Source organism: Lacerta agilis, chromosome 12 (genome assembly GCF_009819535.1).
Source record: "Lacerta agilis isolate rLacAgi1 chromosome 12, rLacAgi1.pri, whole genome shotgun sequence".
NCBI classification, from domain to species: Eukaryota; Metazoa; Chordata; class Lepidosauria; order Squamata; family Lacertidae; genus Lacerta; species Lacerta agilis.
In genome coordinates, this window is record NC_046323.1 from 836,727 (window position 1) to 863,435 (window position 26,709).

General features: G+C 42.4%; 1 protein-coding gene across 1 annotated transcript in view; it reads right to left on the reverse strand.

The window, feature by feature from the left end:
* Nucleotides 1-211: 211 nt before the first annotated feature.
* CUL1 (cullin 1) overlaps nucleotides 212-26,709 on the reverse strand; it is a 47,866-nt gene continuing 21,368 nt past the window's right edge. Inside the window, exons 4-22 of the mRNA XM_033164864.1 lie at nucleotides 24,198-24,365; nucleotides 23,999-24,049; nucleotides 21,992-22,082; nucleotides 19,477-19,640; nucleotides 18,501-18,663; nucleotides 14,984-15,114; nucleotides 14,016-14,123; nucleotides 13,822-13,928; nucleotides 13,112-13,160; nucleotides 12,618-12,749; nucleotides 11,410-11,527; nucleotides 10,661-10,737; nucleotides 9,283-9,414; nucleotides 8,087-8,179; nucleotides 7,252-7,299; nucleotides 7,084-7,166; nucleotides 5,344-5,449; nucleotides 3,998-4,111; nucleotides 212-807 (exon numbers count right to left, since the gene is read on the reverse strand). Of these exons, the coding sequence (XP_033020755.1) occupies nucleotides 727-807; nucleotides 3,998-4,111; nucleotides 5,344-5,449; nucleotides 7,084-7,166; nucleotides 7,252-7,299; nucleotides 8,087-8,179; nucleotides 9,283-9,414; nucleotides 10,661-10,737; nucleotides 11,410-11,527; nucleotides 12,618-12,749; nucleotides 13,112-13,160; nucleotides 13,822-13,928; nucleotides 14,016-14,123; nucleotides 14,984-15,114; nucleotides 18,501-18,663; nucleotides 19,477-19,640; nucleotides 21,992-22,082; nucleotides 23,999-24,049; nucleotides 24,198-24,365 (2,016 nt within the window). The 3' untranslated portion in view covers nucleotides 212-726. The remainder of the gene's footprint in view (nucleotides 808-3,997; nucleotides 4,112-5,343; nucleotides 5,450-7,083; nucleotides 7,167-7,251; nucleotides 7,300-8,086; nucleotides 8,180-9,282; nucleotides 9,415-10,660; nucleotides 10,738-11,409; nucleotides 11,528-12,617; nucleotides 12,750-13,111; nucleotides 13,161-13,821; nucleotides 13,929-14,015; nucleotides 14,124-14,983; nucleotides 15,115-18,500; nucleotides 18,664-19,476; nucleotides 19,641-21,991; nucleotides 22,083-23,998; nucleotides 24,050-24,197; nucleotides 24,366-26,709) is intronic.

Here is a 26,709-nt window from a genome sequence, read left to right on the forward strand (position 1 = left end):
GTGCCTATGAAAGTGCATGATTATTGGGGAAAGTTGGATTCGTAACACCCATATTAATTTCAGATGGAAGAGGGATTTTCTGACCAAAGAAAGATTCCTTTAAACCCCCACTCTCACTTTTCACATTGCAATAAAAGTTTTGGGCAAACTTCAGACTTCAAACTTTGACAGCACTAGAAGCAATACGAAAAGCAACACACGACTAGTTTAGCTGGCTTTCATAATTATACCTTTTATTTACATTTAAGAAAGAACTCATGGAACTTAACAATAAAACCAAATGCAACTTGTACAGAAAGTTTTAAGTTTTTATTTATCACACATTAAAAAATGAAACACACTATACAAATGATTTTATAGCAGATTACACATGGGCCAAATTAGACTCTCTCAAACTGCTGCCAACATGTATGTATAAATGCTGCCTGGCAACAACTGTTTGCTGTATAGCCAATGTATTGATTTAAATGCAAGTAGCATGCAACCTCCAAGGGAGGTTTCGGATTCCTTTCTGTTCTTAAATTAGGTTAAATGGCATTGGTGTCCATATTTACATACTTGAAATGTATCAATCCTGAGCAGGTCTGATGTAATTCCAAGACTGGCAGATGGAAGTCCTAGTCTTGGTTATAAAAATGGAGGTCCAGACGGCAGCAGGCCAACAAGTTCTGTTCTCATTTTTTCAATCACTTAACTACTTGCCACCCAGACAGCTGCTGAGAACCGTTAAGCCAAGTAACTGTAGGTGTCCTTCTCGCCATCCACTCGCTCCAAGTATTCCTTCTCTATTAGAATGTCAATGCACTTCTGAAAACGGAAAGATGTGACATTGTTCATAGCCATTTTAGGGGGGGGGGGAAGCACCATATTTTTCTGTCTATTTTTGGGGACTCCCGATTTAAGAAAATGGGGCGGGGGATCTATGTATAAGATGCCCCCAAATTTTGGACATTATTTTTTAGGGGAGAAACAGTCTTATACACGGAAGAATACAGTACGTAAAATACAGCACTATGCTATAGTACAACTTCAGTACTGTAGTATTTTTTAATAGACCTTAGGTAGCAATAGAGGGGGAACAGGCTAGAGGCAGTAGCACCAGCATCCCAAGTCTGGACCAAGTTAAATGTCCTCGGAGACGACATAAGCGCAGCAGGCACTGCATGGAGCCAGAGGGTTCTGCTGGGTCTCATCTCCTGAGCAGCCCACAACTTAGATGCATTTAGCTCCTGCACATCATTCATTTTCACATGCTTGGCAAAATAGTAATAAATAAAAAGAGGGTGGGCATCTGGGGAAAAAAAGACTTTGAGCAATCCCACCTGCCATTGCTCCCAATGTATTTTGGCTTTAGGCGTGATCCCCTGTGTAAGTTAAGGGCTTACTGTATTCAAAAAAGAATTTACAGTCATGGGGAAAAGAAAGCACACCCTTGAATTCTGTGGTTTTACATATGAGGGCATACTAACAACCATCTGTTCCTTAGGTCAGTGTTTTTCAACCACTGTTCCGCGGCACACTAGTGTGCCGCGAGATGTTGCCTGGTGTTCCGTGGGAAAACATGGGCAGGCGGTTGCGGCACTGGCGGGAGGTGGCGACGCTGCTGCTAGCGGCAGGTGGGCTGGGCGCGTCTCCCCCTCGGCCCACGGCGGCGGCGGGCGCCTTTGACTATGAGCTGCTCCTCCTGCGGCGGAGCCCGCGGAGCGCCTTCCTGCCCAGTGCTCACGTCTTCGCGGGCGGCGTGGCGGACGCGGCCGACTTCTCGTCCGACTGGCTGCAGCTGCTGGCAGGCGGGCCGCGCTGCGGACTGGGCTCAGTGCGGGGCGAGTGCCCGAGGGCGCCGCTCTTCGCTGCTGAGCGCCCGGAGCTGGGCTCGCCGCTGCCGGGAGACGTGGCCTTCCGCCTCTGCGCCATCCGCGAGGCCTTCGAAGAAGCCGGAGTCCTCTTGGTACTGCCCGGGCCGGTGGCTGATGCCGCCGCCGCCGCTACCACCGCGGGCCCGGCCCGCCTGCTGCCAGCCGAGCACCTCCCGCCGTCCTCGGGACTGGCTGAGTGGCGGCTGCGGGTGCAGCGGCAGCCCGGCAGCTTCTTGCAGCTGTGCCGACACCTGAGCTGCGTGCCCAACATCTGGGCACTGCGCGAGTGGAGCAACTGGCTGACCCCCGTGCGCCGTGCGGGGCGAGGCGGCCGCCGCTACGACACCGCCTCCTACCTCTGCTGCCTACCTAGCATTGGGGCATCTGCTGCTACCAATGCTATTTTTCTAGAAAAAGAGGTGCTGGAGCCTGGAACTCATCACGGACGCCTTCCCTCGTTCTCTTATAATGGCGAAGGCGCCCACCTGAGAGGTGCCAGAACTGAGTTCCTGTGGCTGGGGGGAGAGTCCTGACTAGTACTATAGTTGTTATTTATTATTATTAGCCTGGTGGGGCCGGGGCAAGGTGCGCCATCTTCACATGCTCAATTCAGACATGAGAAGAATTATCATTTTTATTATTACTACTACTACTATTATTGTTATCTAATGGTGGTGTGCCTCGTGATTTTTTTCATGAAACAAGTGTGCCTTTGCCCAAAAAAGGTTGAAAAACACTGCCTTAGGTCTTAAAATTAGGTAAATACAACCTCAGATGAACAACACATGACATGTTACACTGTGTCACGATTTATTTCCCCAATACTAGCAGTCATCTGCATTTGGTAACAGTAATCTTCGTTACAGCTTATAAAAAGTGTTTGTAAGAGCAACTTTAAAAAAGAAAAAACACACAACAACAAAAACAACAACAACCATGGCTTTCCACAAGAAATTGTGGATTGTAATTATAGTAGCTATGGAATTATATAAATATTGTGCGCGCACACACAAACGGGGGGAAGGGAGAGCGAGGTATTTTCAGGCAGGAAACCTTTCCAACTTGGGTGGCACTATTTCCTGGGTGGCACTATTCCCTGCAAGGCATCAGAATGTGAATAGTGAAAAGAGTGAAGTCCTTTTTGAACTGCAAAAGGCAGGCAACTTTTGCAAGAGCAAAAGAACAGCTGGTGCTGTTGTAACAAAAAATAGTCAAAGACAATATATTGGGAGATAAGGAATGGTGGTCTCTATGTGGTGCTCTTGCACAAGAGCCAGGGGTGCATGTCCACAAGTCACCTGATCCTAGGTCAGTTTGCCAAAATTTCAGTTTTCCCTTGCAATACATTTAAACAACCACCCTTGATTTCACTGCCAATGCCCCACAACCCCAAGCACTGAAATGCAAGACGAAGCTGTCTTATAGAGCACTGGTGGATCTACCTCTGTATTGTCTACAATGACCAGCAGCGGCTCTCCAGGATTTCAGGCAGGAGTCTCTCCCAAATTGACCAGGAGATGCTGCTGGGGGTTGGACCTGGGGTCTCCTTGCAAGGCAAGTACTTGACGACTAAGCTACAGCCTTCCCAAAACCTGAAGTCTACTGTGTGGAGATCTTGAGCAAGCAGCTCCTCCAAAAGGGGCTGCTGAAATTTGGAGCTGTCTTCAGGATGAAGCAATTGGTGGAAATGGGCACACCGGGCAGCTTGTGTCCAGAGGAGGAGCAAACTGGTAGTGTGGAGAGAGAGGTCATCTGGAACTGTAGCCACATGTGACCAACCCCACCAAAAATGCACTAACCAGCTTCTAGACAAGCACAGACTGCAGGTGCTGATTTTATTTCTTGGATTTGCTGCAAAAAGGAAAAATCCATATTTAAATGGGGTAGTAGGAGCTGTGATTTGGATGAAGGTGATGTGAGATTAGACACCATGGAAACCTGTCGTGTGGAAGCACCCTTTAAAGTGTTGCTGAAAGTTTTACATTGAAATATAATGAAACAGGATCAGACAGTGTCATAATTCTACTTGAAGCTTGGTATATTTTATGCTAATCCCTATATGTGGAAAGGGCTGCAAATGCATACTTCAGGAGAAAGATTTATTTTTCCAACTACAGTACAAGATGGCTCTTTAGACAAACCTTTATTACTGGAACTCGTGGCTTGAACCTTGATGACAGTTGTGTGAGAACTTCTCCCAGCAACTGCTGGTGTTTCAGGACTTTTCTCATCTTCATAATCCTTACAATGGCAGCCTAGCATGCAAAGGAGGGGGGGGGTCATTTTACTCATCCAAGATCAGCCACTGGTTACCAAAGACTTTTGACCAATCACCGAAAAGCCTTCTTAGTTGTTGTTATTATGGAGACCATGTTTTACAGCAAAAGAAATCCATTTGGCTATAGGAACATTTCAGCAGAAATAGCCAGTCTTATAGATTTCCCCCCTTCATACTTTATTTCATAAAATTTATATACTGCAGTTTAAATGTTTCTCACTTATGTGTTTGGAACACACAATCTTAAATTCCTACATGGCAGAATATTTCCTTTATAGTATCACCCACACTTAGTAAATTTAAAAGCCAGCTCTGCATTAGATATCCCACAAGATCAATGAGCAATTCCCTACGAAAGCTCATACCAAGAACAAATTTAGTTGGTCTCTAAGGTGCTACTGGAAGGAATTTTTATTTTATTTTGTTTTCCCTCAATCTAGTCAAGAGACTGGATTGCATGGAGGACGGAGAGCTGGAATTGAATGTGGGAGTCACTAAAATACCTGGACAAGTGCCGCCGCCATTCGACTGTCTCAAAAAACCTTTTTCCGTTTGTTTAGATAAGCTGAAGCAGACGTGTACTTTTGTATGTGCACTTGCTTTGAAAAGTGTTGGTATTCATTTTATTATGTCTACTGTTTCTAAACTGTTTTCATTGCCATTTTAATGAGCATTTTATACCATTTTATAAAAGGTATTTAAATGCTGCAGGCATGCATTCTGCCCCATGGGCAGTTCTCTAAGGGACATCTGAGCAGCAGGAGGTATGTTCTGCATGCAAAAGGGCCACTGCTCAATCCGGGGCACACCTCGTTGGAGGCCTCAGGCAGCTGGTCTGGGAAAGATTGGAGGTTTCCAAGAGCCCGTCCAAATAGACCTTCTGGAGCGAGATGGAGCAATGGGTCCAACTCTGGCATTTCCCTTCCTGCTTACAGCCATCAATCTGTACACTTCTGACACAAACATCTGCCCAATCCTGGGAATGAAGCCCCTTTAGCTCTTGTGGGGCTCTTCCAAAAAAGAGTCTTCTGTAATTTCACTTTGCTAATCACCAATATTAACCATTGCAGAGGTAAGTTCTGTTAAAAGCAAAATTATTTCAGAATTCTGCCAGCCATGAGAACAAGGAGAATCCCACTAGATAAAGATAAGCAATATTGAGAACTTCTGCACATGGTCCAAGTTCCTGAACTACCTATTCCAAGTCACCTGGATTAGTAGTTTTCGGTCTTCCTCTATATTCTTATGTGTAGCTTCCTGTTCTTGTTTCTGCTCAGTCTTCATTGGCACATTTATGTTCACTCGCAATTTTTTGCTGCCAAGAGAAAGGCAGATAAATAACTTTACAATGCACAAATGAAGAAAAACAACAGCTATAGAACTGCCTGGAAATTTTACTAGATAAAAAATGTATGAGTCCTATTCCACTTACTGGCTTTGCCTTTTTTCTTTTTATTAGGTGCATTGAGGAATGTTCTCCTTTGGCCGAGGGCTGCAAGCATCCTGGGGTTGGCCACAGCCTCTCCCCCTCCCCAGCACACAGGCTCCCTCCCTCCCTCCCTCCCTCTCCACCTCCCAGGCCACTGCCTGCCCAGATGCTCCTGTGCAAGATAATGCCAGAAGGTCTTCTTGTAGTTGCTAAGGCAGCCCCATGCCAAAGGCAGAAGGCAGACTCTCCCTCCAGTGTGTTCTGAATCAGCCCTCTGCCCAGGGCAGCTGGAGTATCTTGTGGAAGGCACTCGAAGACATGGACTTTGGTAGAAGGACACTGGATGGATGGGCCACTGGGACGGACACAGCAGGACTTCTCTTGCATTCGCATTAAGTAGAAGGCTGCAATAAGTCTTTAAATGGCAGGGGAAATGCGCAGGGGACAGTAAGGGGCTGCAGGGGAGACAATGCAATCTGAACCAAAAATTGACACTGCTCTTTCCTGAGCATTTCCCTTACCACTTCTGAGTAATCAAGGTGGCTTGTTTATTTTGGCCCCATTTTCATTAAAAAAAAACTGATATAAAGGCATTTCCAAGGAGATACAATGGTTCCAATCGTATTCTTTAAATATTCCCATATATGCACTTTCTTACATTTATGCTTACTTGCAAGCCAACTCAACCATTTAGAATCACAATATTAACATCCAAGTTATTTTCAAATGTGACTAAACGAGGGCATTCCCAGTGAAGTTGTGGAACTCCCTCCCCAGAGGTGTGTCTAGCACCTTCGCTAAACAATTTCCTGCAACTATACCTGAGGTGTATATTTTTAGGACCTCTTCTACTTTTGTCATTGAAATTTCTTTTAAACTGTTTTTAATGCTGTGCTTTGAATTGTTGTGGCCTGGCACCTGTACCCAGGGCACCTTAGGGTGTAGGGCAGGTAACAAATCAAATTATTAATGATAACAGTAAATTAACAGTAGCAGCAGCAGCAATCACTATTCTTCCAACAAGTAGCATTTGCCAGAAGCACTAATCCACCTTATGGCAGATTCAAAAGGCTTTTTACCCCAATCATTAATTTTATTATTATTATTTATTAAATTTCTAAAGATAAAGGACCCCTGACCGTTAAGTCCAGTTGCAGATGACTCTGGGGTTGTGGCAGTCATCTCACATTAATGGCCGACGGAGCTGGCGTAAGCTTCCAGGTCATGTGGCCAGCATGACTAAGCCGCTTCTGGAGAAACCAGAGCAGCGCACGAAAACGCCGTTTACCTTCCCGCTGGAGCGGTACCTATTTATCTACTTGCACTTTGGTGTGCTTTTGAACTGCTAGGTGGGCAGGAGCAGGGACTGAACAATAGGAGCTCACAAGTTCTTTCAAAATTCATTCATTGTAAAACAGTATTTGAAATTCTAAAAATATACTGCAACAAATTACACAGTTCTGAGAAAGAAATCTTATATGGTTATGCATAAATGGCTTGTATTAGTTGATCTTCCTTACTTTTTGTAACCAAGATAAAGTTTTATTAAGGTATCTGGCTTCAACTCCACCTCATCGACATTTGCATTTTCATCTTCCAACACCTACAAACAATAGAAACAATGCAGGAAAATGTTGTCAATAAATCATTTCTTTCACATCCTAACCAAACAAATCAAGAGGACTTACCAGTAACTTTGACTTTAGCAAAATCTGTAGAACTTGTCCCAAAATATCCTAAAAGATGAAGGGAAGGGGAAAATATTAGTCCTTCATTCCATTTATAGTTAGGAGCACACATACTTATTTTGCGGCTGATGGGGAAGAAAGCAGAGTGCTTCTCTGCAAGCGCATAGCTGCATTAATGTGTTAGGTTTCCCCTCCCTCAAATATTATACCCTAACGAAAGGCAAAATTAAGAAAAGCAAAATGCCATCCTGGGCTCTGCACTGTGAAGAAGGGCCAAATATAAAATGAACAATATAAAATTTACGCTTGAAGGTAACCCAAATTCAACATCAACAAAAGTGGAATGGTGCAGATTAAAACAAAATAAAATATTCCTTCCAGTAGCACCTTAGAGACCAACTAAGTTTGTTCTTGGTATGAGCTTTCATGTGCCTGCACACTTCTTCAGATACACTGAAACAGAAGTCACCAGACCCTTACATATAGTGAGAGAGTGGGGAGGGGTATTTCTTCTACTAGATATGGGGAAGGTCAAAGAGTTTCTTATCTAGGGCACTCCAGCTCTATCTCCCTCAACCAAATCCAAGAAGAACCCTTTTATGGCTTTGAAGGTTTCCCTGATCCTTCACCATATTAATGTCTTTCAAGCCATTAGTCGTCAGAGCTAGGAAGCCTGTTTTCTTTTTAAAATGAAAGGCGAAATTGTCAAGATCTAAATTTTGGAATAAAAAAAGCCTCCAAAGTGCAATAAAAGTGAGAATATTGTTGGGTTTCCAGAGGCCTACAGCAAAAACAAATGCTTGGGAAACCTACTGTGAACGTAACAAACGCTTACCATTTTTATCTGAGTACTGTCTGTCAGTTGTTGAACAGTGTAGGCATCTTCTGTGTTATATTGCAGCAAGATTGCCATTTGGAATGTAGATGCCTTCAAGAAAAAAATGGGACAAATGTTGTATTTGAAATAAAATCCAAATTATTTTACTGCTTCATACAAAAAGCAAAGCAAACTCTAGAACAAACCTCTTCTGCTTTTCGTACTCAGCCATTCTGCTTTTCGTACAAATTCATATTTTTAAAAACCCCTTCCTCCTAGGTACTAATCATTTTTAAAAATCTATAGATTATGAATAAAAGCCTATTCATGAAATGTTCCCAAAGACTTTCTCCCCACCAAGAGCCTCAGGACACAAAGCAGACAAATGAACGAAAGAGCTCAGCTGCATTTCAGTCCCTTTCCAGGGGTGTCCAAACTTTTTTTCAAAGAGGGCCAGATTTGATGAAGTGAACATGCCAAAGTTGTTAACCTTTTTTTTTGGGATTGAAGTTGTTGAGGTGGTTTTTTTTTACGATTTTACCCCAGGAAATAAACTGCCACAGGGGCCGAATCAGGCCCCTGAAACGGACTTTGGACATGCCTGCTTTTATCAAACAAATGGATTCAAATGAGCCAGCTGGAAGCGTCAGCTATTTGGGCTTTACAGAGCACCCTTCCCCAAGGACTCCTAAAATGGGCACATGGGTGCATGTATATGCCCAGGGCTTTGCTATCGAGAGCCAGCCAAGAGCCTTATAGAAGGGAGAACGATGCAGGGGAGGGAGAAGAAAGTGGCTATTCAAAGCATTAACAGGCAGCATAAAAATGAACCTGAGGAGAGCTTCAGCTCCTGTGTTTCACCCCTTGGCACCTAACCAGACCTCACTCCTGCCGCTATATTTCCTTATTCTGGGAGATAAAGCAGCTTCCGCAAGCTGCTCTCCATATGCAAATGTAACTCTAAGAGCAGCAGTCAAGTACAGATTTCTAAATTTGTGGAATGGACTCTCACAAGAGCTAGTGGACTCTCCTTCCTTGGAGGTTTTAAAGCAGAGGTTGGGTGGCAATCTGTCCTGGATGCTTTGGCTGAGATTCCTGCATTGTAGAGGGTTGGACCTTGGGGTCCCCTCCAACTCTACAATCCTACGAACTCTGTACTCAGTTACTGATTACTTGTAGAACCTTCATATCAACAGCACAAGGGGGCACCTTACCTGTAAAGTGTATCTGTTTTTGAAGCAATTGGTAACCAGTTCCCCTTTGGAGAGCTGATACAACCAGGTCAGTTTTCTTCCACTATGGCGACTAGCATAAAAAGCAGTAAATCTCTGGTAACTGCGCTCCAGCTACATATTGCAAAGCAAAGCAAAAACACAGCCATGTAAATGTCACATTTTCAGCCTTATTTTACCAACCTAGTTTTAAAATCAGATTAGACCTTTTTATCAGCATATCTTCATAGAAAAACTAAAGGGCATTTGCAATATGCATGTAATAGAATTGAAACAATTTGCAGTAAGCTCCTGCACTATAACAGAAAAAAACCCTTATGATGTTCCCTGGGTTCCCAACAAGGGCTTGTCCCCTGAAGGTCACTAAGGTCAGTCCCTCAACTGCCTCACTGAGTTCAGACTTCCCTCAAAATACCTGCTGCAATTAGCCACTGACTTAAGAGAGCAGGAGAATTCTCCCTTTATATTTTTACTCCATTACAGCTAACCCAGACAGCTAGAGAAGAATCCACCCGGACCAGAAGAGAGACAGTTCCAAATAAATACACTAGTTTAATTAAGGCACCTAATTACATTCAGAATATGCCTTCTTTACTGTAGTTCCAGATTCCTGATCTAACATAACTGCCCAGCTTATTTCACTGACCGTAATAAAAAGGGTATCTTAGGTTTCAGAATAGCATCCTATTTAAATTATTTTGTTTCATTCCCCTCCCTTACAGCTACACTTTGCAGCCAGTTGCTCACTTTTGACTCCTCCCCACATCCTCTTCCACTCCCCGCTACTGTGCATCATTCATCCACCAGCAATTCTGCAAGAACTGCCTGGTTCTTATTGAGGAAGGCAGTCCAAAAGCAAGCATACAGACAGAAGGCAACAGTTCCCTTTCTTTTGACTGCAGAGATTCAAGTGTTGCCTAGCACAGAAAGTGGACTGTTCCCGAAACGAAGTGGAGTGGCTGGGACAGTAATTCATTGTAAAATCTGAGCATATGACATCACAGTTCAACGTGTTTCACCGGACCTCTCTGGGGTGTTGTGATTCCTGCACTGCAGGGAGTTGGACTAGATGACTCTGGGAGTCCCTTCTGACTCTACCATTCTATGATTCTTGGTCTGCTTTACATCAGTGACACCCACCCACTAATACCCCACCATTTCAAGTGTTTAAGGAGCAATTTACAGACGGTTCTCATCCAGACTGAACACATTGTAGTAAGTGCTCACTGAACTGTACACCTCACAGGTGTGGGAGGCGGGGATTGCACAAAGCACCTTGGCTTCACCAGACTTCAATGGTCCCACAGATTACAACTCTCATGTAAATGGAAATGCAAGCTTAAAACACTAATACACCCACCTCTGAGGGGAGAGCAAATGCACAAGACATTTGGAAGGGCCAAGATCCGGAGCTGAGAACCTGTATGCTAAAGTCCACTGGAAGAGAAGAAAGGAAAACACATATACACTCTTTCAGTATTTATATACTGAATATCTAAAAACAGAGCCTTCTATTCTTTCAAATAAAAATGTACAGTGGTGCCCCGCTAGACGAAAAACTCGCTAGATGAAGGCATTCGTCTAGCGGAAGGCTGCCCCGCTAGACGAAAAAGTCAATGGGGCTGCCTCGCAAGATGAAAAATTTTCGTCTTTTTTTTTCGTTTAGCGAAAGCGTGGCTGTCATTGCCGCTTCGCTAGACGAAAAACCTGCTAGACAAAAATTTTCGCAGGACGAATTATTTTCGTCTAGCGGGGCACCACTGTATTGGGGAAGATTAAATAGGCTTATATTTAAAACTTAGGGACTAATAGATCACATTTTGAATTACAATGGCTCTTGCCAAATTAGACCAAATATGAGCGAGTTTTAACAGCTGCACAAATAGTATGTCCAATGCACTTCTGAATTAACCAAAGCTACAAGACAACCGACACCTCTGGCACAAGACACTTGGCTCGACTCAGACACATTTTACCAACACTTGCTTAATCTGTTCTTGAGAGCAAGAATTGTCATTTCTTCATCAATTGTTCACTTTCATCACATGAAAAAAGAAATATGGCTACTCAAGCATTGAGGTTTTAAAACAAATAGTTAGATTAACTTACAATCCAATGGCTCCGAATTGGACAGGTGCTTTTTAAACTGCTCATTCAAGTCTTTGCTTACACCAATATCTTGGAACATCCTCTGAAGCTTTGAGGTGTACTCAAAGCCACAAGCTTGCTGTAATTAACCACAGAACAGTATATGAAAGAGGGGAAAAGACCCACACATCTTACAGCAGGACTCAGTTTCCAAAATTATCCAATAGTAGAAACTACCAACAACAAAACCCACCTATTTAAAAAGGCAGAAATTCCAGATGTAAGGCATCCCTAGCTGAGCAGAACTAGAACACAGCCAAGCCAAGAGAAAGAGCAACCGCACAGCAATCAATTTGTAATTTGTCATGGTTGAGGTCTATCTCAAGTTGCAGAAGACCGACACACAAGTGTTATGATCCCCCCTCCTCTTGCTAATTTGACCCCACCAGCCAGTGGGCTAGAATGGGTTCCCCAAAGGCAAACCTAATGGGAAAGTTGGATTGCTGCTTCACCTCACTCGCTTTTGTTTTTCACAGGCATGTAGACAATTGAGAAAAGCCCAGACTGTCACTTTTGAGAGCTTACTTGGGATGCTGTAGTTCAGTGGCAGAGAACGGGCTTCACACGTAGGTGGTCTTAAAAAAAAAAAAAAACCCAAATGGCAGGGCTGGAAAATATCTCTGACCTGAGACTGTAGAGCTGACACCAGTCAGCATTAACGTAATGAGTTTGATACTATACCTAAGAGCTTCATGGTTCTTATGCTGTTTAATTATCCTGAATAAACCCCAAACTAAGACCACAGAGTAGCAGCCACTCTGCAGGCTCTTCCCAGCCATTGGCAGCCACACAAATGAATCACCAGGAGTCGCTGTGTGACAGAATTGAAGAGGCTCTTTTGGCCTATGAATGTTTCAGCAACATTCACTAAGAAAGTTTGGTGAGCGGTTCGGAGGCTGATTACTATTCTACAGCCATCTAACTCTAGTAAAGGAGGTATGTAAGAATCCCAGTACATAAAAAAGAGAAAACCCAACCAGCATGCTTATGTATTTTTCTTTTACTGTGGGGGTGGGGAGCCATATCTGTCTCCCCCCCCCCCCCGTCTCCACCAGCATAGATGACAGCCAGGGGGATGGAAACTGTATTCTAGCACCTTCTGGAGGGGCTGCTTTGCAGTGTAATCCTGGAAAGGAAGGTGGTGAGGGAGAGGCCCAAGCACAACTCACCTTCAATTTGGAGATCATGCTTGCCTCAGCATCATCACTAGCACTGTTCTGGTGCACAAGCCGTTTTGCCAACATTTTGGCATAGAATTTTTGAAATACGTCTTTGTCTTCAATATACTTAAAGACAACCATCTGGAAAAAGCATGTGTTCTTAGTATTATTTTCTAAATGCAAACAATTCAAAAGTATTCAAGGCAAAATCTCAACTTTCAGCTCACTAAAATATTATAACACTTTTAAAAACATTTAAGATGGGAAATTTGGCCTTTCAAATCGTTGAGAACATGCAGCACAATATAAATTTACATAAATGTAAGCATACACAAACCAATGTTCGCTTTAATTATTTTCAAGGGTTGTGACAAACATATGCATGGATGTGGGCAAGTTTTCTTCCACGATTCACTCAATCTTCATTTAATTTTCATTCTAAAGCGTCTGCAAAAAGAATTACTTGAATGCAGAATACAGCTTAGAGTGAGTAAGCATCTTACCACTTGATTGAGTGTGTCTTCAAGCTCGGCCTCCTCTGGATTCTTTGAGCTGTGGTAAAAAGGGCATCGTTTTTGTTACAGTTCAGCATCCTTACCATTTGCAACTCATAAAATCTCCTTTATTTTCCAGTACAACAAGCTCGGGGTACGCACAGCTTAGTTGTGCAATAAAGCTCTCCAGAAGGCAGCAGTTCAGAACAATTAAGCAGTATCTAACCATTCCCAAGCATTGTACCAACAGGAATGTTAGTCTTCCCCAGACAGACTGGACACTGATCTCTCGCTATACTGCTACTCCGTTTACCTACCCTCTTTACTGCTGTGAGTTATGAATGATTGAACCAGCAAATCCTGCAGATATTTTAGCGCAAGATTTTTCTTAATCCTGGAAGACTGCATCCTCAATAAAGAGTACACAGTTTCAGTCTCTCCCTGGGGAAAATCCTGAGTCAAAGAGGGCACCCAGAAAGGTAATGTAGCTAAGCATTTCTGACAAATTTTTCTGTGTGTAAGGGATAGAAGGAGGTTAACATGTAGGAATAACCAGACTGAAACCTACAAATACAGTACGTTTCCCCAGCTACAGGCAAAGATTAGAAGTGTGCACAAGACTCCTTGATCAACAGTTAGAATGGCGTTTCATTTCATGAATGGTGTGTGAACAATTCTAGTCTACGACTAACTTGCAGAAGTCACCATGCAACACATACCTTTTCTTTAGCAGAGAGTCACAATACCGTGCCAACAGCTCTGGGGATTTACTGGATGACTGGGCCATTTTTGTTACTGCGTTGTTATTTATAAATCGACCACAAGCCTGTGATACACACAAAGAAGTTAAACTTGCAGACATCCTCAAAATGAGTAATTATCAAGGACAACTACAAAGTTTAAGTCCATTTACCTTGTCTAGAGCAGCCACAAAGCCAGCATCATTGTTGAAAGCAGACATGACCAGTGCATTGTATTTCTTATGGACATCCAACACGGTCTGTACATACATTTTGGGATCCTAGAAATTAGAGAGGGCGATGACAAACTTGCCCTATGTACAGAATTCTCTCACAGCTACAGATTTAGGGCAAATTTTTCAGCACTTAAACAACTATAAAAAAATAAAGACATTTCAAAAGGAGAACTTGACTGAGTGTTAAGTTTCAGAAAAACATACTACACTGAACACCTCATCATTTCTTCCGACAGAAAAATCCTTTGATTACTTCACCAAAATGCAAGCTCACCTTACTTGAAGAAAACTTAACACCCCTGGACCCTATAATATCAAAAAATGATTGTAAAATGCAAATCCTGACTGATAAAAACTTCACAAAAACACAAGCAATAATTGAAAATAAGAAGATGCTTATAGCCACGGGAGACCAGGATATCTTCAACAAGTCACTTGTCTACTTCCTTAGGGCAAGTTCACTGGCCAAGCGGCTCAGGATCTCACATACAATGACTCCCTTTTTATCAAAGAAAAAATACCCAAGGTTGGATGAAGTAAGAGCACCAGTCTATTATCAGGCAGAGATGCATTTAAGCTTTTTAAAGCCGTATTTTGAAGCCATCATTTCTCTTTAGCTCAGTTTGCATCACAGCACGAGACTACAACTTGAGAGGTCACGGGGCACTCACCCACCCCACCCCACCCAGCCGTATACTGTCACCGCCTATTACAGAACCAGTCCGGAATCAGCAATGTTTGAAGTCCCTGTAGATATTCCTGACCCTGCAGGAAAAGTCTAGTAATTCTTACACTGCAGTTGGTCTATCTCTTGCTCTTTCAACTCCTTATCAAACTTATGGTGAATCTGGGGTAATGTGCCCAGATATTCAAGATATCAAAGTTCCTTTGGAAGAAATACTTGCATTAAGAGCAGCTTCTCCACACTTTTCAATGGCAGAGAGACCCTGGCTATGGATGTGTGTTTCTAAAAGTCTCTTCAGCTCCCCAAGGCCATCTTGGATTCGAGACACAAGGCTGTACATGCGCCCTAAGTCTGGAAAAGAGGAAGCAGATCCTTTCAGTTGTAGAAACTTCAGTTTTGCATCTGAGAAGTGCTCAGGAAACGAGCAATACATTTGCAAACATATCAGAACCATCTCAACCATTTTAACTCCAGAGCAGGACAACTTTAAAACCTTAAAGCTTAAATTTAACTATTGTCAATGTTATCCAAAATCATGAATAAGCAGGAGAAAATATGAGATTGAGTTTTAACTTCATGACAAATGACACAAGTGGTGCTCCATATAACAGTTCCCCTCCCAATAGCGAAATCCTGATAAATTTAAGGCACCTATAACTGGGAAGGCAAGTGAAAGAAATGTCTGCCAACAAAATCCTTCAGTAGGTCTAGAGCTAGCAATCAAAAAACATTTTAAGAAAAATGTTGGTTTTGAGGGATATAAACTTCATAGTTTTTAAAAATCAAACTACCTCTGTTGCAAGGCAAATGACTAAATTCTATAAGCCCACATTAAGTTTATTCATCCTTTTATGGATAACTATTACATGTTTGATGTTCTACAAAAATAGGATAATATTTGGTTACTGAATAAGGTTCAGTACTGTTCTGCACAAACACAATGGACTGAGTTTTAAATTGCTCAAAACCAGTGAAGTTGTGTGGAAAGCTTTTAGAGGTAATACGCATTGGTTTCATAAAATTTATTTGCAGCATAATGAATGGATATAACTCGAGTCAAACTAGGCAACTACAAAGTATACAATACCATTCAAATCTAAAAACATAAGAAACTTTTCAAGTGACTATTCCTCAGAAACAAACTTTGTTGTGCATTACTTTTTAGTATGAAAATCATGTTAATGGTTTACAGTGCCTTAATTTTCATCTTGAAAATTTAAATTATATCATGTCTTAAAATGTTCAGAAATAGTCCAATAAAAATAGTGTAGTGTATATTTTCATGCAAAGAATATAAAACTGAATTTACTGAATTTTATCCTAATCACATATTTCAGTTCAACTAATTTTGGCTATGGGAAAAACTTGAAATATAAATAAAATAATGTAACATGAACATGGCATCTGTTTTAAATTTGTTACCCTAAACTATATCCACTCACTGATTAATTTTATGGGGGGAAATGTGGTTTTGAACAACTGCAAAAAATTCTGCTGAAGAATTCTGCATCAGAAACATTTCCACCCCACCACCACTGACATCTGATGACATAGCAGGTGACCTAAAACCCATCCTATAGAAAGTGTCTTCACAATTCTTTCAGGCCAAGCTATTTGTTGTTGTTCAGTCGTTCAGTCGTGTCCGACTCTTCGTGACCCCATGGACCAGAGCACGCCAGGCACGCCTATCCTTCACTGCCTCCCGCAGTTTGGCCAAACTCATGTTAGTAGCTTCGAGAATACTGTCCAACCATCTCATCCTCTGTCGTCCCCTTCTCCTTGTGCCCTCAATCTTTCCCAACATCAGGGTCTTTTCCAGGGAGTCTTCTCTTCTCATGAGGTGGCCAAAGTACTGGAGCCTCAACTTCAGGATCTGTCCTTCTAGTGAGCACTCAGGGCCGATTTCCTTGAGAATGGATAGGTTTGATCTTCTTGCAGTCCACGGGACTCTCAAGAGTCTCCTCCAGCACCATAATTCAAAAGCATCAATTCTTCGGCGATCAGCCTTCTTGATGGTCCAGCTCTCACTTCCGTACATTACTACTGGAAAAACCATAGCTTTAACTATACGGACCTTTGTCGGCAAGGTGATGTCTTTGCTTTTTAAGATGCTGTCTAGGTTTGTCATTGCTTTTCTCCCAAGAAGCAGGCGTCTTCTAATTTCGTGACTGCTGTCACCATCTGCAGTGATCATGGAACCCAAGAAAGTGAAATCTCTCACTGCCTCCATTTCTTCCCCTTCTATTTGCCAGGAGGTGATGGGACCAGTGGCCATGATCTTAGTTTTTTTGATGTTGAGCTTCAGACCATATTTTGCGCTTTCCTCTTTCACCCTCATTAAAAGGTTCTTCAATTCCTCCTCACTTTCTGCCATCAAGGTTGTATCATCAGCATATCTGAGGTTGTTGATATTTTTTCCGGCAATCTTAATTCCGGTTTGGGATTCATCCAGCCCAGCCTTTCGCATGATGAATTCTGCATATAAGTTAAATAAGCAGGGGGACAATATACAGCCTTGTCGTACTCCTTTCCCAATTTTGAACCAATCAGTTATTCCATATCCAGTTCTAACTGTAGCTTCTTGTCCCACATACAGATTTCTCAGGAGATGGATGAGGTGATCAGGCACTCCCATTTCTTTAAGAACTTGCCATAGTTTGCTGTGGTCGACACAGTCAAATGCTTTTGCGTAGTCAATGAAGCAGAAGTAGATGTTTTTCTGGAACTCTCTAGCTTTCTCCATAATCCAGCGCATGTTTGCAATTTGGTCTCTGGTTCCTCTGCCCCTTCGAAATCCAGCTTGCACTTCTGGGAGTTCTCGGTCCACGTACTGCTTAAGCCTGCCTTGTAGAATTTTAAGCATAACCTTGCTAGCGTGTGAAATGAGTGCAATTGTGCGGTAGTTAGAGCATTCTTTGGCACTGCCCTTCTTTGGGATTGGGATGTAAACTGATCTTCTCCAATCCTCTGGCCACTGCTGAGTTTTCCAAACTTGTTGGCATATTGAGTGTAGCACCTTAACAGCATCATCTTTTAGGATTTTAAATAGTTCAGCTGGAATATCATCACTTCCACTGGCCTAACACTTTTAGGTAAACATTTTTATTACAATGGCTTTTAAACAGCCAGGAAAGTCCATCATGTCTAACCAATACTGATGTTTTCAATTAGACCCATGAAACTAATGTCCTATACCACACACACAAAAATTCCCCATTTGAATATTTTAACCCATTTTCCTATGCTTAGTGCCTGGCAGTATTTATAGCTAGACTAAACTGAATTTGCTGCCAAGGAGTGTGGTGGAGTCTCCTTCTTTGGAGGTCTTTAAGCGGTGGCTTGACAGCCATCTGTCAGGAATGCTTTGATGGTGTTTCCTGCTTGGCAGGGGGTTGGACTGGATGGCCCTTGTGGTCTCTTCCAACTCTAGGATTCTATGAATCTATTATTCTAATTTGTCTACTGATGCAAGTGATGGTCACCTTAAAATCCTTGCCATTTAATTTTAAAAGCTATTAATCACAGAAATTGAAAGTAGATTATTCATATGGCAAAATTACACTTCTATGCATTGTAATTCTTTGAAAATTTGCAAATCAGGTGTTTTTAAATGTGTTCTTCTCCCCCACACCCCATTTTATGTACATTTTAAGCAGAGGAAGCCACCCTGAGCAAAGGTCTATCACATTCTTCCCATTACTCATAAATGTCTAGAAGTCAAGCTTGAGAACGCTAACCTTCATTTTTGTCAGCATCCAACAGGTTCTGAAATTCTGTATGAAATATCTCCAAGTGTTTTTCAATCAGTACTTGTTCACATTTCCGAGCTAGCTCATCTTGCGTGCTCTCGTGGAGATACACCTGAACCCTCCTCTGCTCCTCCAGGAGGCGGGCTTCGGCCTGCAAATAAGCAAAGACTTAACTTAAAAGCAAAGTCTGAAATGGTCCTAACGTCCAAGTCACAAGAAGTCGCAAGTGGTTTTGCTGCTATTTCTATGATGAAATGTTATGAATTAATATTTGAAGAAGCATATTAAGAACAAGTTTTCAAACCCTTTCCCAGTGGCACTTATATGGACTCAGATCACTGATCTATCTAGCTCAATACTGTTGAAATGGAAACACGTTTTCAACAAGTCTCAGGAATTATTATTGCTGTTAATGATTTATTGATTATATTTCTAAGCTGCCCTTCATCCCAAAAGAACGCCAAGGTACCTGTGAGTACCATGTGTTTCTAGAGACAAACAGGAAATGGCCATTACCCCTCATGACAAGCTTGTGACCTTGTAAGGCAGCGGTCCGAAAACTATGGCCACGTTGGATTTACCTCAGCATGCGGGGACTGACTGAGGCACTGAAAGGGAACAAGCACCTCAAGTAGCAGTGGCTCTGCCAATGAAACACCGCGCTGGGTTGCAAAGGAATTCATTCATTATTATTTTTTTGAAAAATCCCCCAACAGTGTCTGAGGGACAGTGAACCGGCCCCCGGTATAAAAAGTTTGAGGACCCCTGAGTTAGATGGGGGGGGGAGCAGTGAAATAACAACAACAAAACCTAAACTACAGGAATTATGAATAGAAGATGAGGGATTCAGCTTGACTAGAACCAAGTAACCCCTCGAACCTCTACCATGCAAAAACAATCTTATTACTTCTAATAACATAAGCAGTTTCAAGATCTAGGCAGCAAGTACTGCAAGGACACTTACTTTTTTCATGTATTCTGTAACTGGATTCTGTTGCAAAAATTCAGTGCTCTCTCTTGTGTAGAACCTCTCTGTGTCAGCAAGAAACTGAGACTCAAAGGACTCCTTATACACTGTCAGTGTAGGGCCCTTAGCAAAAGTGTCATCTTCATTCAGACCTAGCTCCACTAGAAACATAGGGACAAAGCAAATAAATAAATCATAAGCTATTCCGCTGAATAGGAAAGGTTCTATGATTGTACCTAATGCCTAATGAACTGCAAAATTATCAATCCATTCAGAAAGATTCCATCAACTTTATCTAAGAATGCTAAAAGTGGGATGAAGAACCTGCACATAAAATTACAAGATTGCACGCTTCTGCAGTTCAAGCCAGTCTCACATCATAGCATATCAACATGGCTATAAATTCTAATAATTTTGTTTTGTTTGCAGAGGCATTTAAAAAAAATTCAAAATGGTAAATATTTTCTCTTTTAAATTCAAGCCGTTAGAACTGTAGACAAAATGGTAACTATTATTTCAGTAAGTGCAGCCCAAGAACATGGATTGTGAACCTTTTCTGGCCATGAAGCCGTATCTTCATCTTGCCAACTCCTGATGCAGTGGTGTCAGGGGGTGCTTCTCTTTCTAGCCCCCAACACTGGGACTTCAAAGCAAACCACAAGGCTTTCAAATGCCCCCTTGTGCTTCTGTTTAAACCCCCACGAGGGTTTGAAGAAGAAATGCAGAGGGAGTGTTTGAAAACCCAGAGTAAGGTGAGCTCCTACCAACCCCCCACCCACCCACCCACCCACCCACCCAAATGCTTCTCCTTCAAACTGCAGAAGCCTGGAGTGCTACATCTGATCCACAGACTGGAGTTCTCTATCTGTGACTTGGAGCAAAACCCCAACCAAGATTTAAAAGATTTACTCATAGATAGGAGTGCCTAGGACAGCAGCCTTAAAGGAAACATTTATACAAAGTAGTTTTCATTTGTGGCAGCTGCATCACAACACGTTTTCCCCCAAAACAACATTGTTTATTAGGGAAAAGTGGCTTCCCAAAAAGGCTTTTCACTGCCACATACCTTTATAGTGCTCAAGTCTCTTGCTTCTACATCTAAAGCGAGCTCTGTCTTCCACATCATAGTTGAAGCACAAGGCTTAGCACAGAAGTGCGTAACTTTTGCTCCAATTCCTTCTTTCAGCACAATCCTAGCCACGTCTACTCAGATGAATTCAGTGCTTACTCCCTAGTAAGTGGGGTTAGGATTGCAGACTTTTTCTTCCTTCAGTCTTCAATTCTCTGTTGCTCTATTCCTACCTCTCTCCCTTGCTGTTTATACTCTTCGATGGATCATTGTTTAATTTACAGTGGTAGCTTGGTTTACAGACCGTTCTTAAACCAAAGCGTTCTTAAACCAAGGTGTGCTTTCCCATAGCAGCGGGGGACTCAATTTACAAATGGAACACACTCAACAGGAAGCAAAACATGTTCTGCTTCCAAGGCAAAGTTCACAAACCAAAACACCTACTTCCGGGTTTGCAGCGTTCTTAATCCAAGTTGTTCTTAAACTAAGCTTTTCTTAAACCAAGGTACCACTGCAAAAAGATCAAACCGATCCATCCTTAAAGAAGTCAGCCCTGAGTGCTCACTGGAAGGACAGATCCTGAAGTTGAGGCTCCAATACTTTGGCCACCTCATGAGAAGAGAAGACTCCCTAGAAAAGACCCTGATGTTGGGAAAGATGGAGGGCACAAGGAGAAGGGGACGACAGAGGATGAGATGGTTGGACAGTGTTCTCGAAGCTACTAACATGAGTTTGGCCAAACTGCGAGAGGCAGTGAAGGATAGGCGTGCCTGGTGTGCTCTGGTCCATGGGGTCACGAAGAGTCGGACACGACTGAACCAACCAACCACTGTATTTTGTTTAGCAAGCATCCATTACACACATAAAAATAATAAGAATACTAACAATAGTGGTTTACATTTCTACTTCCCAACATTTACACGAAAAATCATTTCCCATTCTTAAGTTTTATTACACGAATTTGTAAAGTCTTGGCAAGAAATCTGGATGTTCTAAAGGATATATACCTCTCTACATCAGACAACAAAAAACAGGTCTTTGCAAGAGATGTCCTCCCCTTCTGCCATCTTAACAATGGGTGGATGCAATCGTTTCTAAGGTCATTATAAAAGGGCATTCAATATAAGCAACATATAAACTTTCGCTCTCAGAGAGGAGGCAAGTATATTGAACCATGATGAAGCAGGCATTAGACCCAGATTGTGCCATAAAGTTTTTTGTTGCAACCAAGTCTTAAACACGAGGCTATGTAACTTAACTGACTGGCTGAAGCAACTGAAAAAGCTGATATTCTGCTAACTCTACAACATACCTCTAACACCAGGCATGGGGTGGGAAAGGGACTGCAAATAAGGGATATTTCAAATTCGTCCACAGGGTTGCAAATAGTTGGGAGTTGTACAGGTCTGGCATGGAGAAGTTAGCAATAAAAAAATATTTTACCATAAGACTGCACAACTCCACTGATCAGTCTTGTATTGATTGTTTCACCATTTCTTTCCTTTTCAATCAGCTTCAGCACAGCATTTGTTACCTTAAAAAAGGAAATTAAGTGAAGACAAACTAGTTATTTAAACAAATTACACAAAGCACCAATGCATACATTTGAAAGCCTAGGGTCACCCAAAAAATCCTTACAGTTCAAAATCAAAGATGAATATTAATTATTTTCATCTTAATTGTTTTCCTCTGGAGCATGTTTAGCTCTCTTGAATCATGTGTAACAATCCAATCTTCAGAAGCATTCTGCCTCCAGGTAAATGGCATGTGACTCAAGTGGCTGCTGGGGAAGGACATCACCAAACACTGGCCTCCCATCAGCCATGCTAACTGGGCTTATTGGGAGATGGGGGGGGTCCAGTGTGGTGCAAGCACAGCAGTGGAGTCAATCTGGTGCTCCCACCTCTACACCAACCTCTCCTCCCCTGAGAACAGTGGTGCAGCTGAGGGGACCTCAGTGGTGCCCCTTCCCATGTTGACCCATTTCAGCCCTTTCATTCTTACAGCTTCCTATAGGGATAGAAGGACTGAAAAGTAAAATGATTAAAAATGCATTTCCAAAGTATGCTGTTATCAGGAGCTATCAAGATGCCTCTGATATAAAACATATTTGTTTTGTTTTTAAAACATTATAGTTAGAACTATGAACTTACATAACATTAAAGGTAAAGGGGCGCCTGACCAATAGGACTCTGGGGTTGCGGTGCTCATCTCGCGTTACTGGCCGAGGGAGCCGGTGTACAGCTTCCGGGTCATCTGGCAGCATGACTAAGTTGCTTCTGGCGAACCAGAGCAGCGCACAGAAACACCATTTACCTTCCCCGCCAGAGCAGTACCTAATTTACCTACTTGCACTTTTTGGCATGCTTACGAACTACTAGGTGGGCAGGAGCAGGGACCGAGCAACGAGAGCTCACCCTGTCGCGGGGATTCGAACCGCCAACCTTCTGATCGACAAGCCCTAGGCTCAGTGGTTTAGACCACAGCGCCACCCGCGCATACAGTATACATTATAACATTACTGTATGCTGTTAATAACACAGAATACTTATGTACAATCAAAAGCAATTAACTACTTTTTAAGACAGCTATTAACTATATGCATAATGATAAACTACTTTTCAGCAGACCAATTTTTTATATTTTTTATATTTAAATGAGAACATTAACATTAATGCAAAGCAAAATAAAATAAAAAATTCCTTCCATTAGCACCTTAGAGACCAACTAAGTTAGTTCTTGGTATGAGCTTTCGTGTGCATGCACACTTCTTCAGATACACTGAAACGGAAGTCACCAGACCCTTAAATATAGTGAGGGAGTGGGGAGGGGACCACGACGACTGCTAATGCTCCCATCGGTTATGCAGTGATTAAAGTAATCAAGGTATAAATCTTGGTTACCAAACTCCATTTTGAAATAAAGGAGGTCGGGGATCAACTTAATCAAACGTTGTTAACAGTCGTCTACATGTTTCCCACACCTATCATCTGATCACCCATTCCCACCACCCTTCTGAGTAATACCCCTCCCCACTCCCTCACTATATTTAAGGGTCTGGTGACTTCCGTTTCAGTGTATCTGAAGAAGTGTGCATGCACACGAAAGCTCATACCAAGAACTAACTTAGTTGGTCTCTAAGGTGCTAATGGAAGGAATTTTTTATTTTATTTTGTTTTGACTATGGCAGACCAACACGGCTACCTACCTGTAACTGGATTAATGCAAAGATAAGAGGTTAGGTTTGCAAGGATATAAACAGCTAATCCTTATTCTGCATATGTTGTTTCTGGGCAGGACACTGACCTATTCGACAGGTTATAACTTTTACTTAAGGAATATGGAAATATAGATATATATATACTATTAGTCCTATAAATAATTCATTACTCCTATAAATAATTAAGGCAAACCTTATAAGAAAATACAGGAATCACTACAAATACATACCTGCTTATTTAATGGCCTGAACAAACAGTCCCTCCAGGTGACAAGGGCAAGCTAGGATTTAACAGAAGAAAATAGAAGTTTGTGAGGTCGCAGTAGAAACAAAGCCACACAAAGCTCTTGTGTCTACCCATTTAAAAACAAACATGCCACCCCACAAATACTTTTCCATTGAAATCTACCACCTTCTAGGAATACTTACTGAATAGATTTCATATATTCCCTTGCGGCCTTCATCGCACTCACGACGAACCCAGTGTCGATTGAGGTAGGCACAAATCCCATTCAGCACTTTGCTTGAAAACCTATAATCCTCCCATTGTTGAGTGTAGAATTTCAACACACTTTCATCCATCAAGTCTTCACCATCCTGAAAGAGAAACGGGGGGGGGGGGCACAAGCAGGACATCTGTGATATGCCTGAAATCAGAGTACAGCAGAAGCCTTAGCAATCCTTGATTGCTTCTCACAGTGATTTGGATCTGAAGGAGACACATTTTCCAAGGCATGAGACCATGTCCATCTTTGCTTCTTACAAAGTCATAGGCTTATAGAATTTCTTCAGTATTCATTGTTTTGGAAAACCGGTTACAGCTCTCCATCATCTCAGGTAGCCAGAGATGTTTCTGCAACTGTTGCCGTATTATTTATGTGCTTAAGCCCCACTCTCCGCATTAAGCATTTCTTTGTTCTTATAATTAAGACCAGAGGGCTTACTCCAAATTCACACTGGGAATGCAACCACTGAGCAGAAAGGTAGCACCAATTTTATGAGAGACGACAGACATCTTAATGCTTCTGTACCTGAGCAGAACCACCATAGTTCAATTTAAATCATATTTAGGAAAGTGCCCCTTTAATTCTATTCCAACTGGAATGACAAAAGTTTGCTGGGAACAGGTCTGTGAAGAACAGACAAGCATTTGAAAAAATGTTTGGTGGGATCAACCTGCACCTATTTAATCCTATTGCTGAATACTATGTTTCAGAGCAGTCTATGAACTAACGAGAGGCACCAAGCACTGTAATCCAGAATCTGAGATTCCAGAGACTGGCAGGCCCTGAGCAGGTGTTATGCCAGACCATGATTGTGATGGGCCCAAACAGTAGCAGCACAAGGCACGTGCTCTTAAAACCAATAGAGGGTTTCTCATTACATCCAAATTGGGAGAACTCTGAATAATCTAAGCAGGAAGCAAAAGCCTTCTTCTGGTATGCCCCACAGAGGACCTTACGGTCTGCTAACAACAACACCTTGAAGATCCCAGGCCCCAGGGAAATTAGGACGGGCCTCGACTAGAACCAGGGCCTTTTCAGCCGTGGCTCCAGCCTGGTGGAACGCTCTCCCACAAAAGACCAGGGCCCTGTGGGATTTGACATCTTTCTGCAGGGACTGCAAGATGGAGCTGTTCTGCCAGGCCTTTGGGCAGGATACAGTTTGACTTACTTTCCTTTGTATAAAACAAGCCTAAAGGAGGCCCCCAACCCGCTCACAGGTCCTTGTATGATCAGTGGAAACAGTTGGTCCTGGCAAGTATTAACCACTCTCAGTTCCAACCTGATAATTGCCACCTGCCCAGATTTTAACTTGTCTGAATTAATTTTAAGATGTATTTTAATTAATTGATGTCTGTTTTTATGCATACTGTGTTGTTTTTATGTTAGCCGCTGTAAGCCCGGCCTCAGCCACGGAGGGCAGGATACAAATAATTTTTATTTTTATTTTTGCTTATCTTCCTCATAGTTGCATCTAAGAGTGAAGCGTAAAAGAATGTTTGTAGTGCTAAAGTATGGCTTAATATTACATCCAAAAGGGCCACAGTATGAGGCAGAAACCCAAAGAAACTGGTGGCAAAATACAGACCTATACTAGTGCAGAATACTATCCAGGGGCTCTGGGAAAGGGAGGAGACGCAGCCGACTCATCTACATTCATATTCAAAATTATACATAGAAACAGGTTTCAGGTGAAGTTCTGTTACAAGCCTGTGCCTAAATCAGCCCCTTACATAACTTCAGTACAGGGAAACAGCAGTGAAGTTTTTGTGGGGGTCTGCCATAGACTGCCAAGCCAGACTGAAGATTTGGATGATGCCTTCCGAGAGCAGATTTCCAATCATTCAAAAAGGAGAGATACAGCATTCATGGGAGACTTCAACTTTCCTGATAACTGTTGGGTGATCATCTATCTTGGACCTGGTCATCACCAACAGGAAGGAACTGATCAACAAAGTGGAAGTACAGGGAACCTTGGGAGGAAGTGATCACATCCTCTTGTGTTTCATGATACATGGCAAGGGAAAGGTGACTGTGGTCAGACATGCATTCTGGACTTTAAGAAGGCCAATTTCAAAAAGCTGGAGGAACTACCAGGTGAAGTCCCATGGTCAGAAATATACAAAGAAAGGGAGTCCAAGATGGATGGAGGGAGCTGCAACTCAAGATAGGAAAAGAGGTGGTAAGGAAACACCTAGCTACTTTAAATGAATTCAAATATCCAGGACCCGATGAGCTGCATCTAAGGGTACTATGGGAGCTTGTGGGTGTAATCTCTGACCCTCTGCATATAATCTTTGAAAATTATTGCAGAATGGGAAAGGTCCCTGCAGACTGGAGGTGGGCAAATGTGGTCTCAACCTCCAAAGGGGGGGGGAGAGAAAACCCAAGTAACTACTGATCCATCAGCTTCTCACAGACAGCAGGAAAGGCTCTAG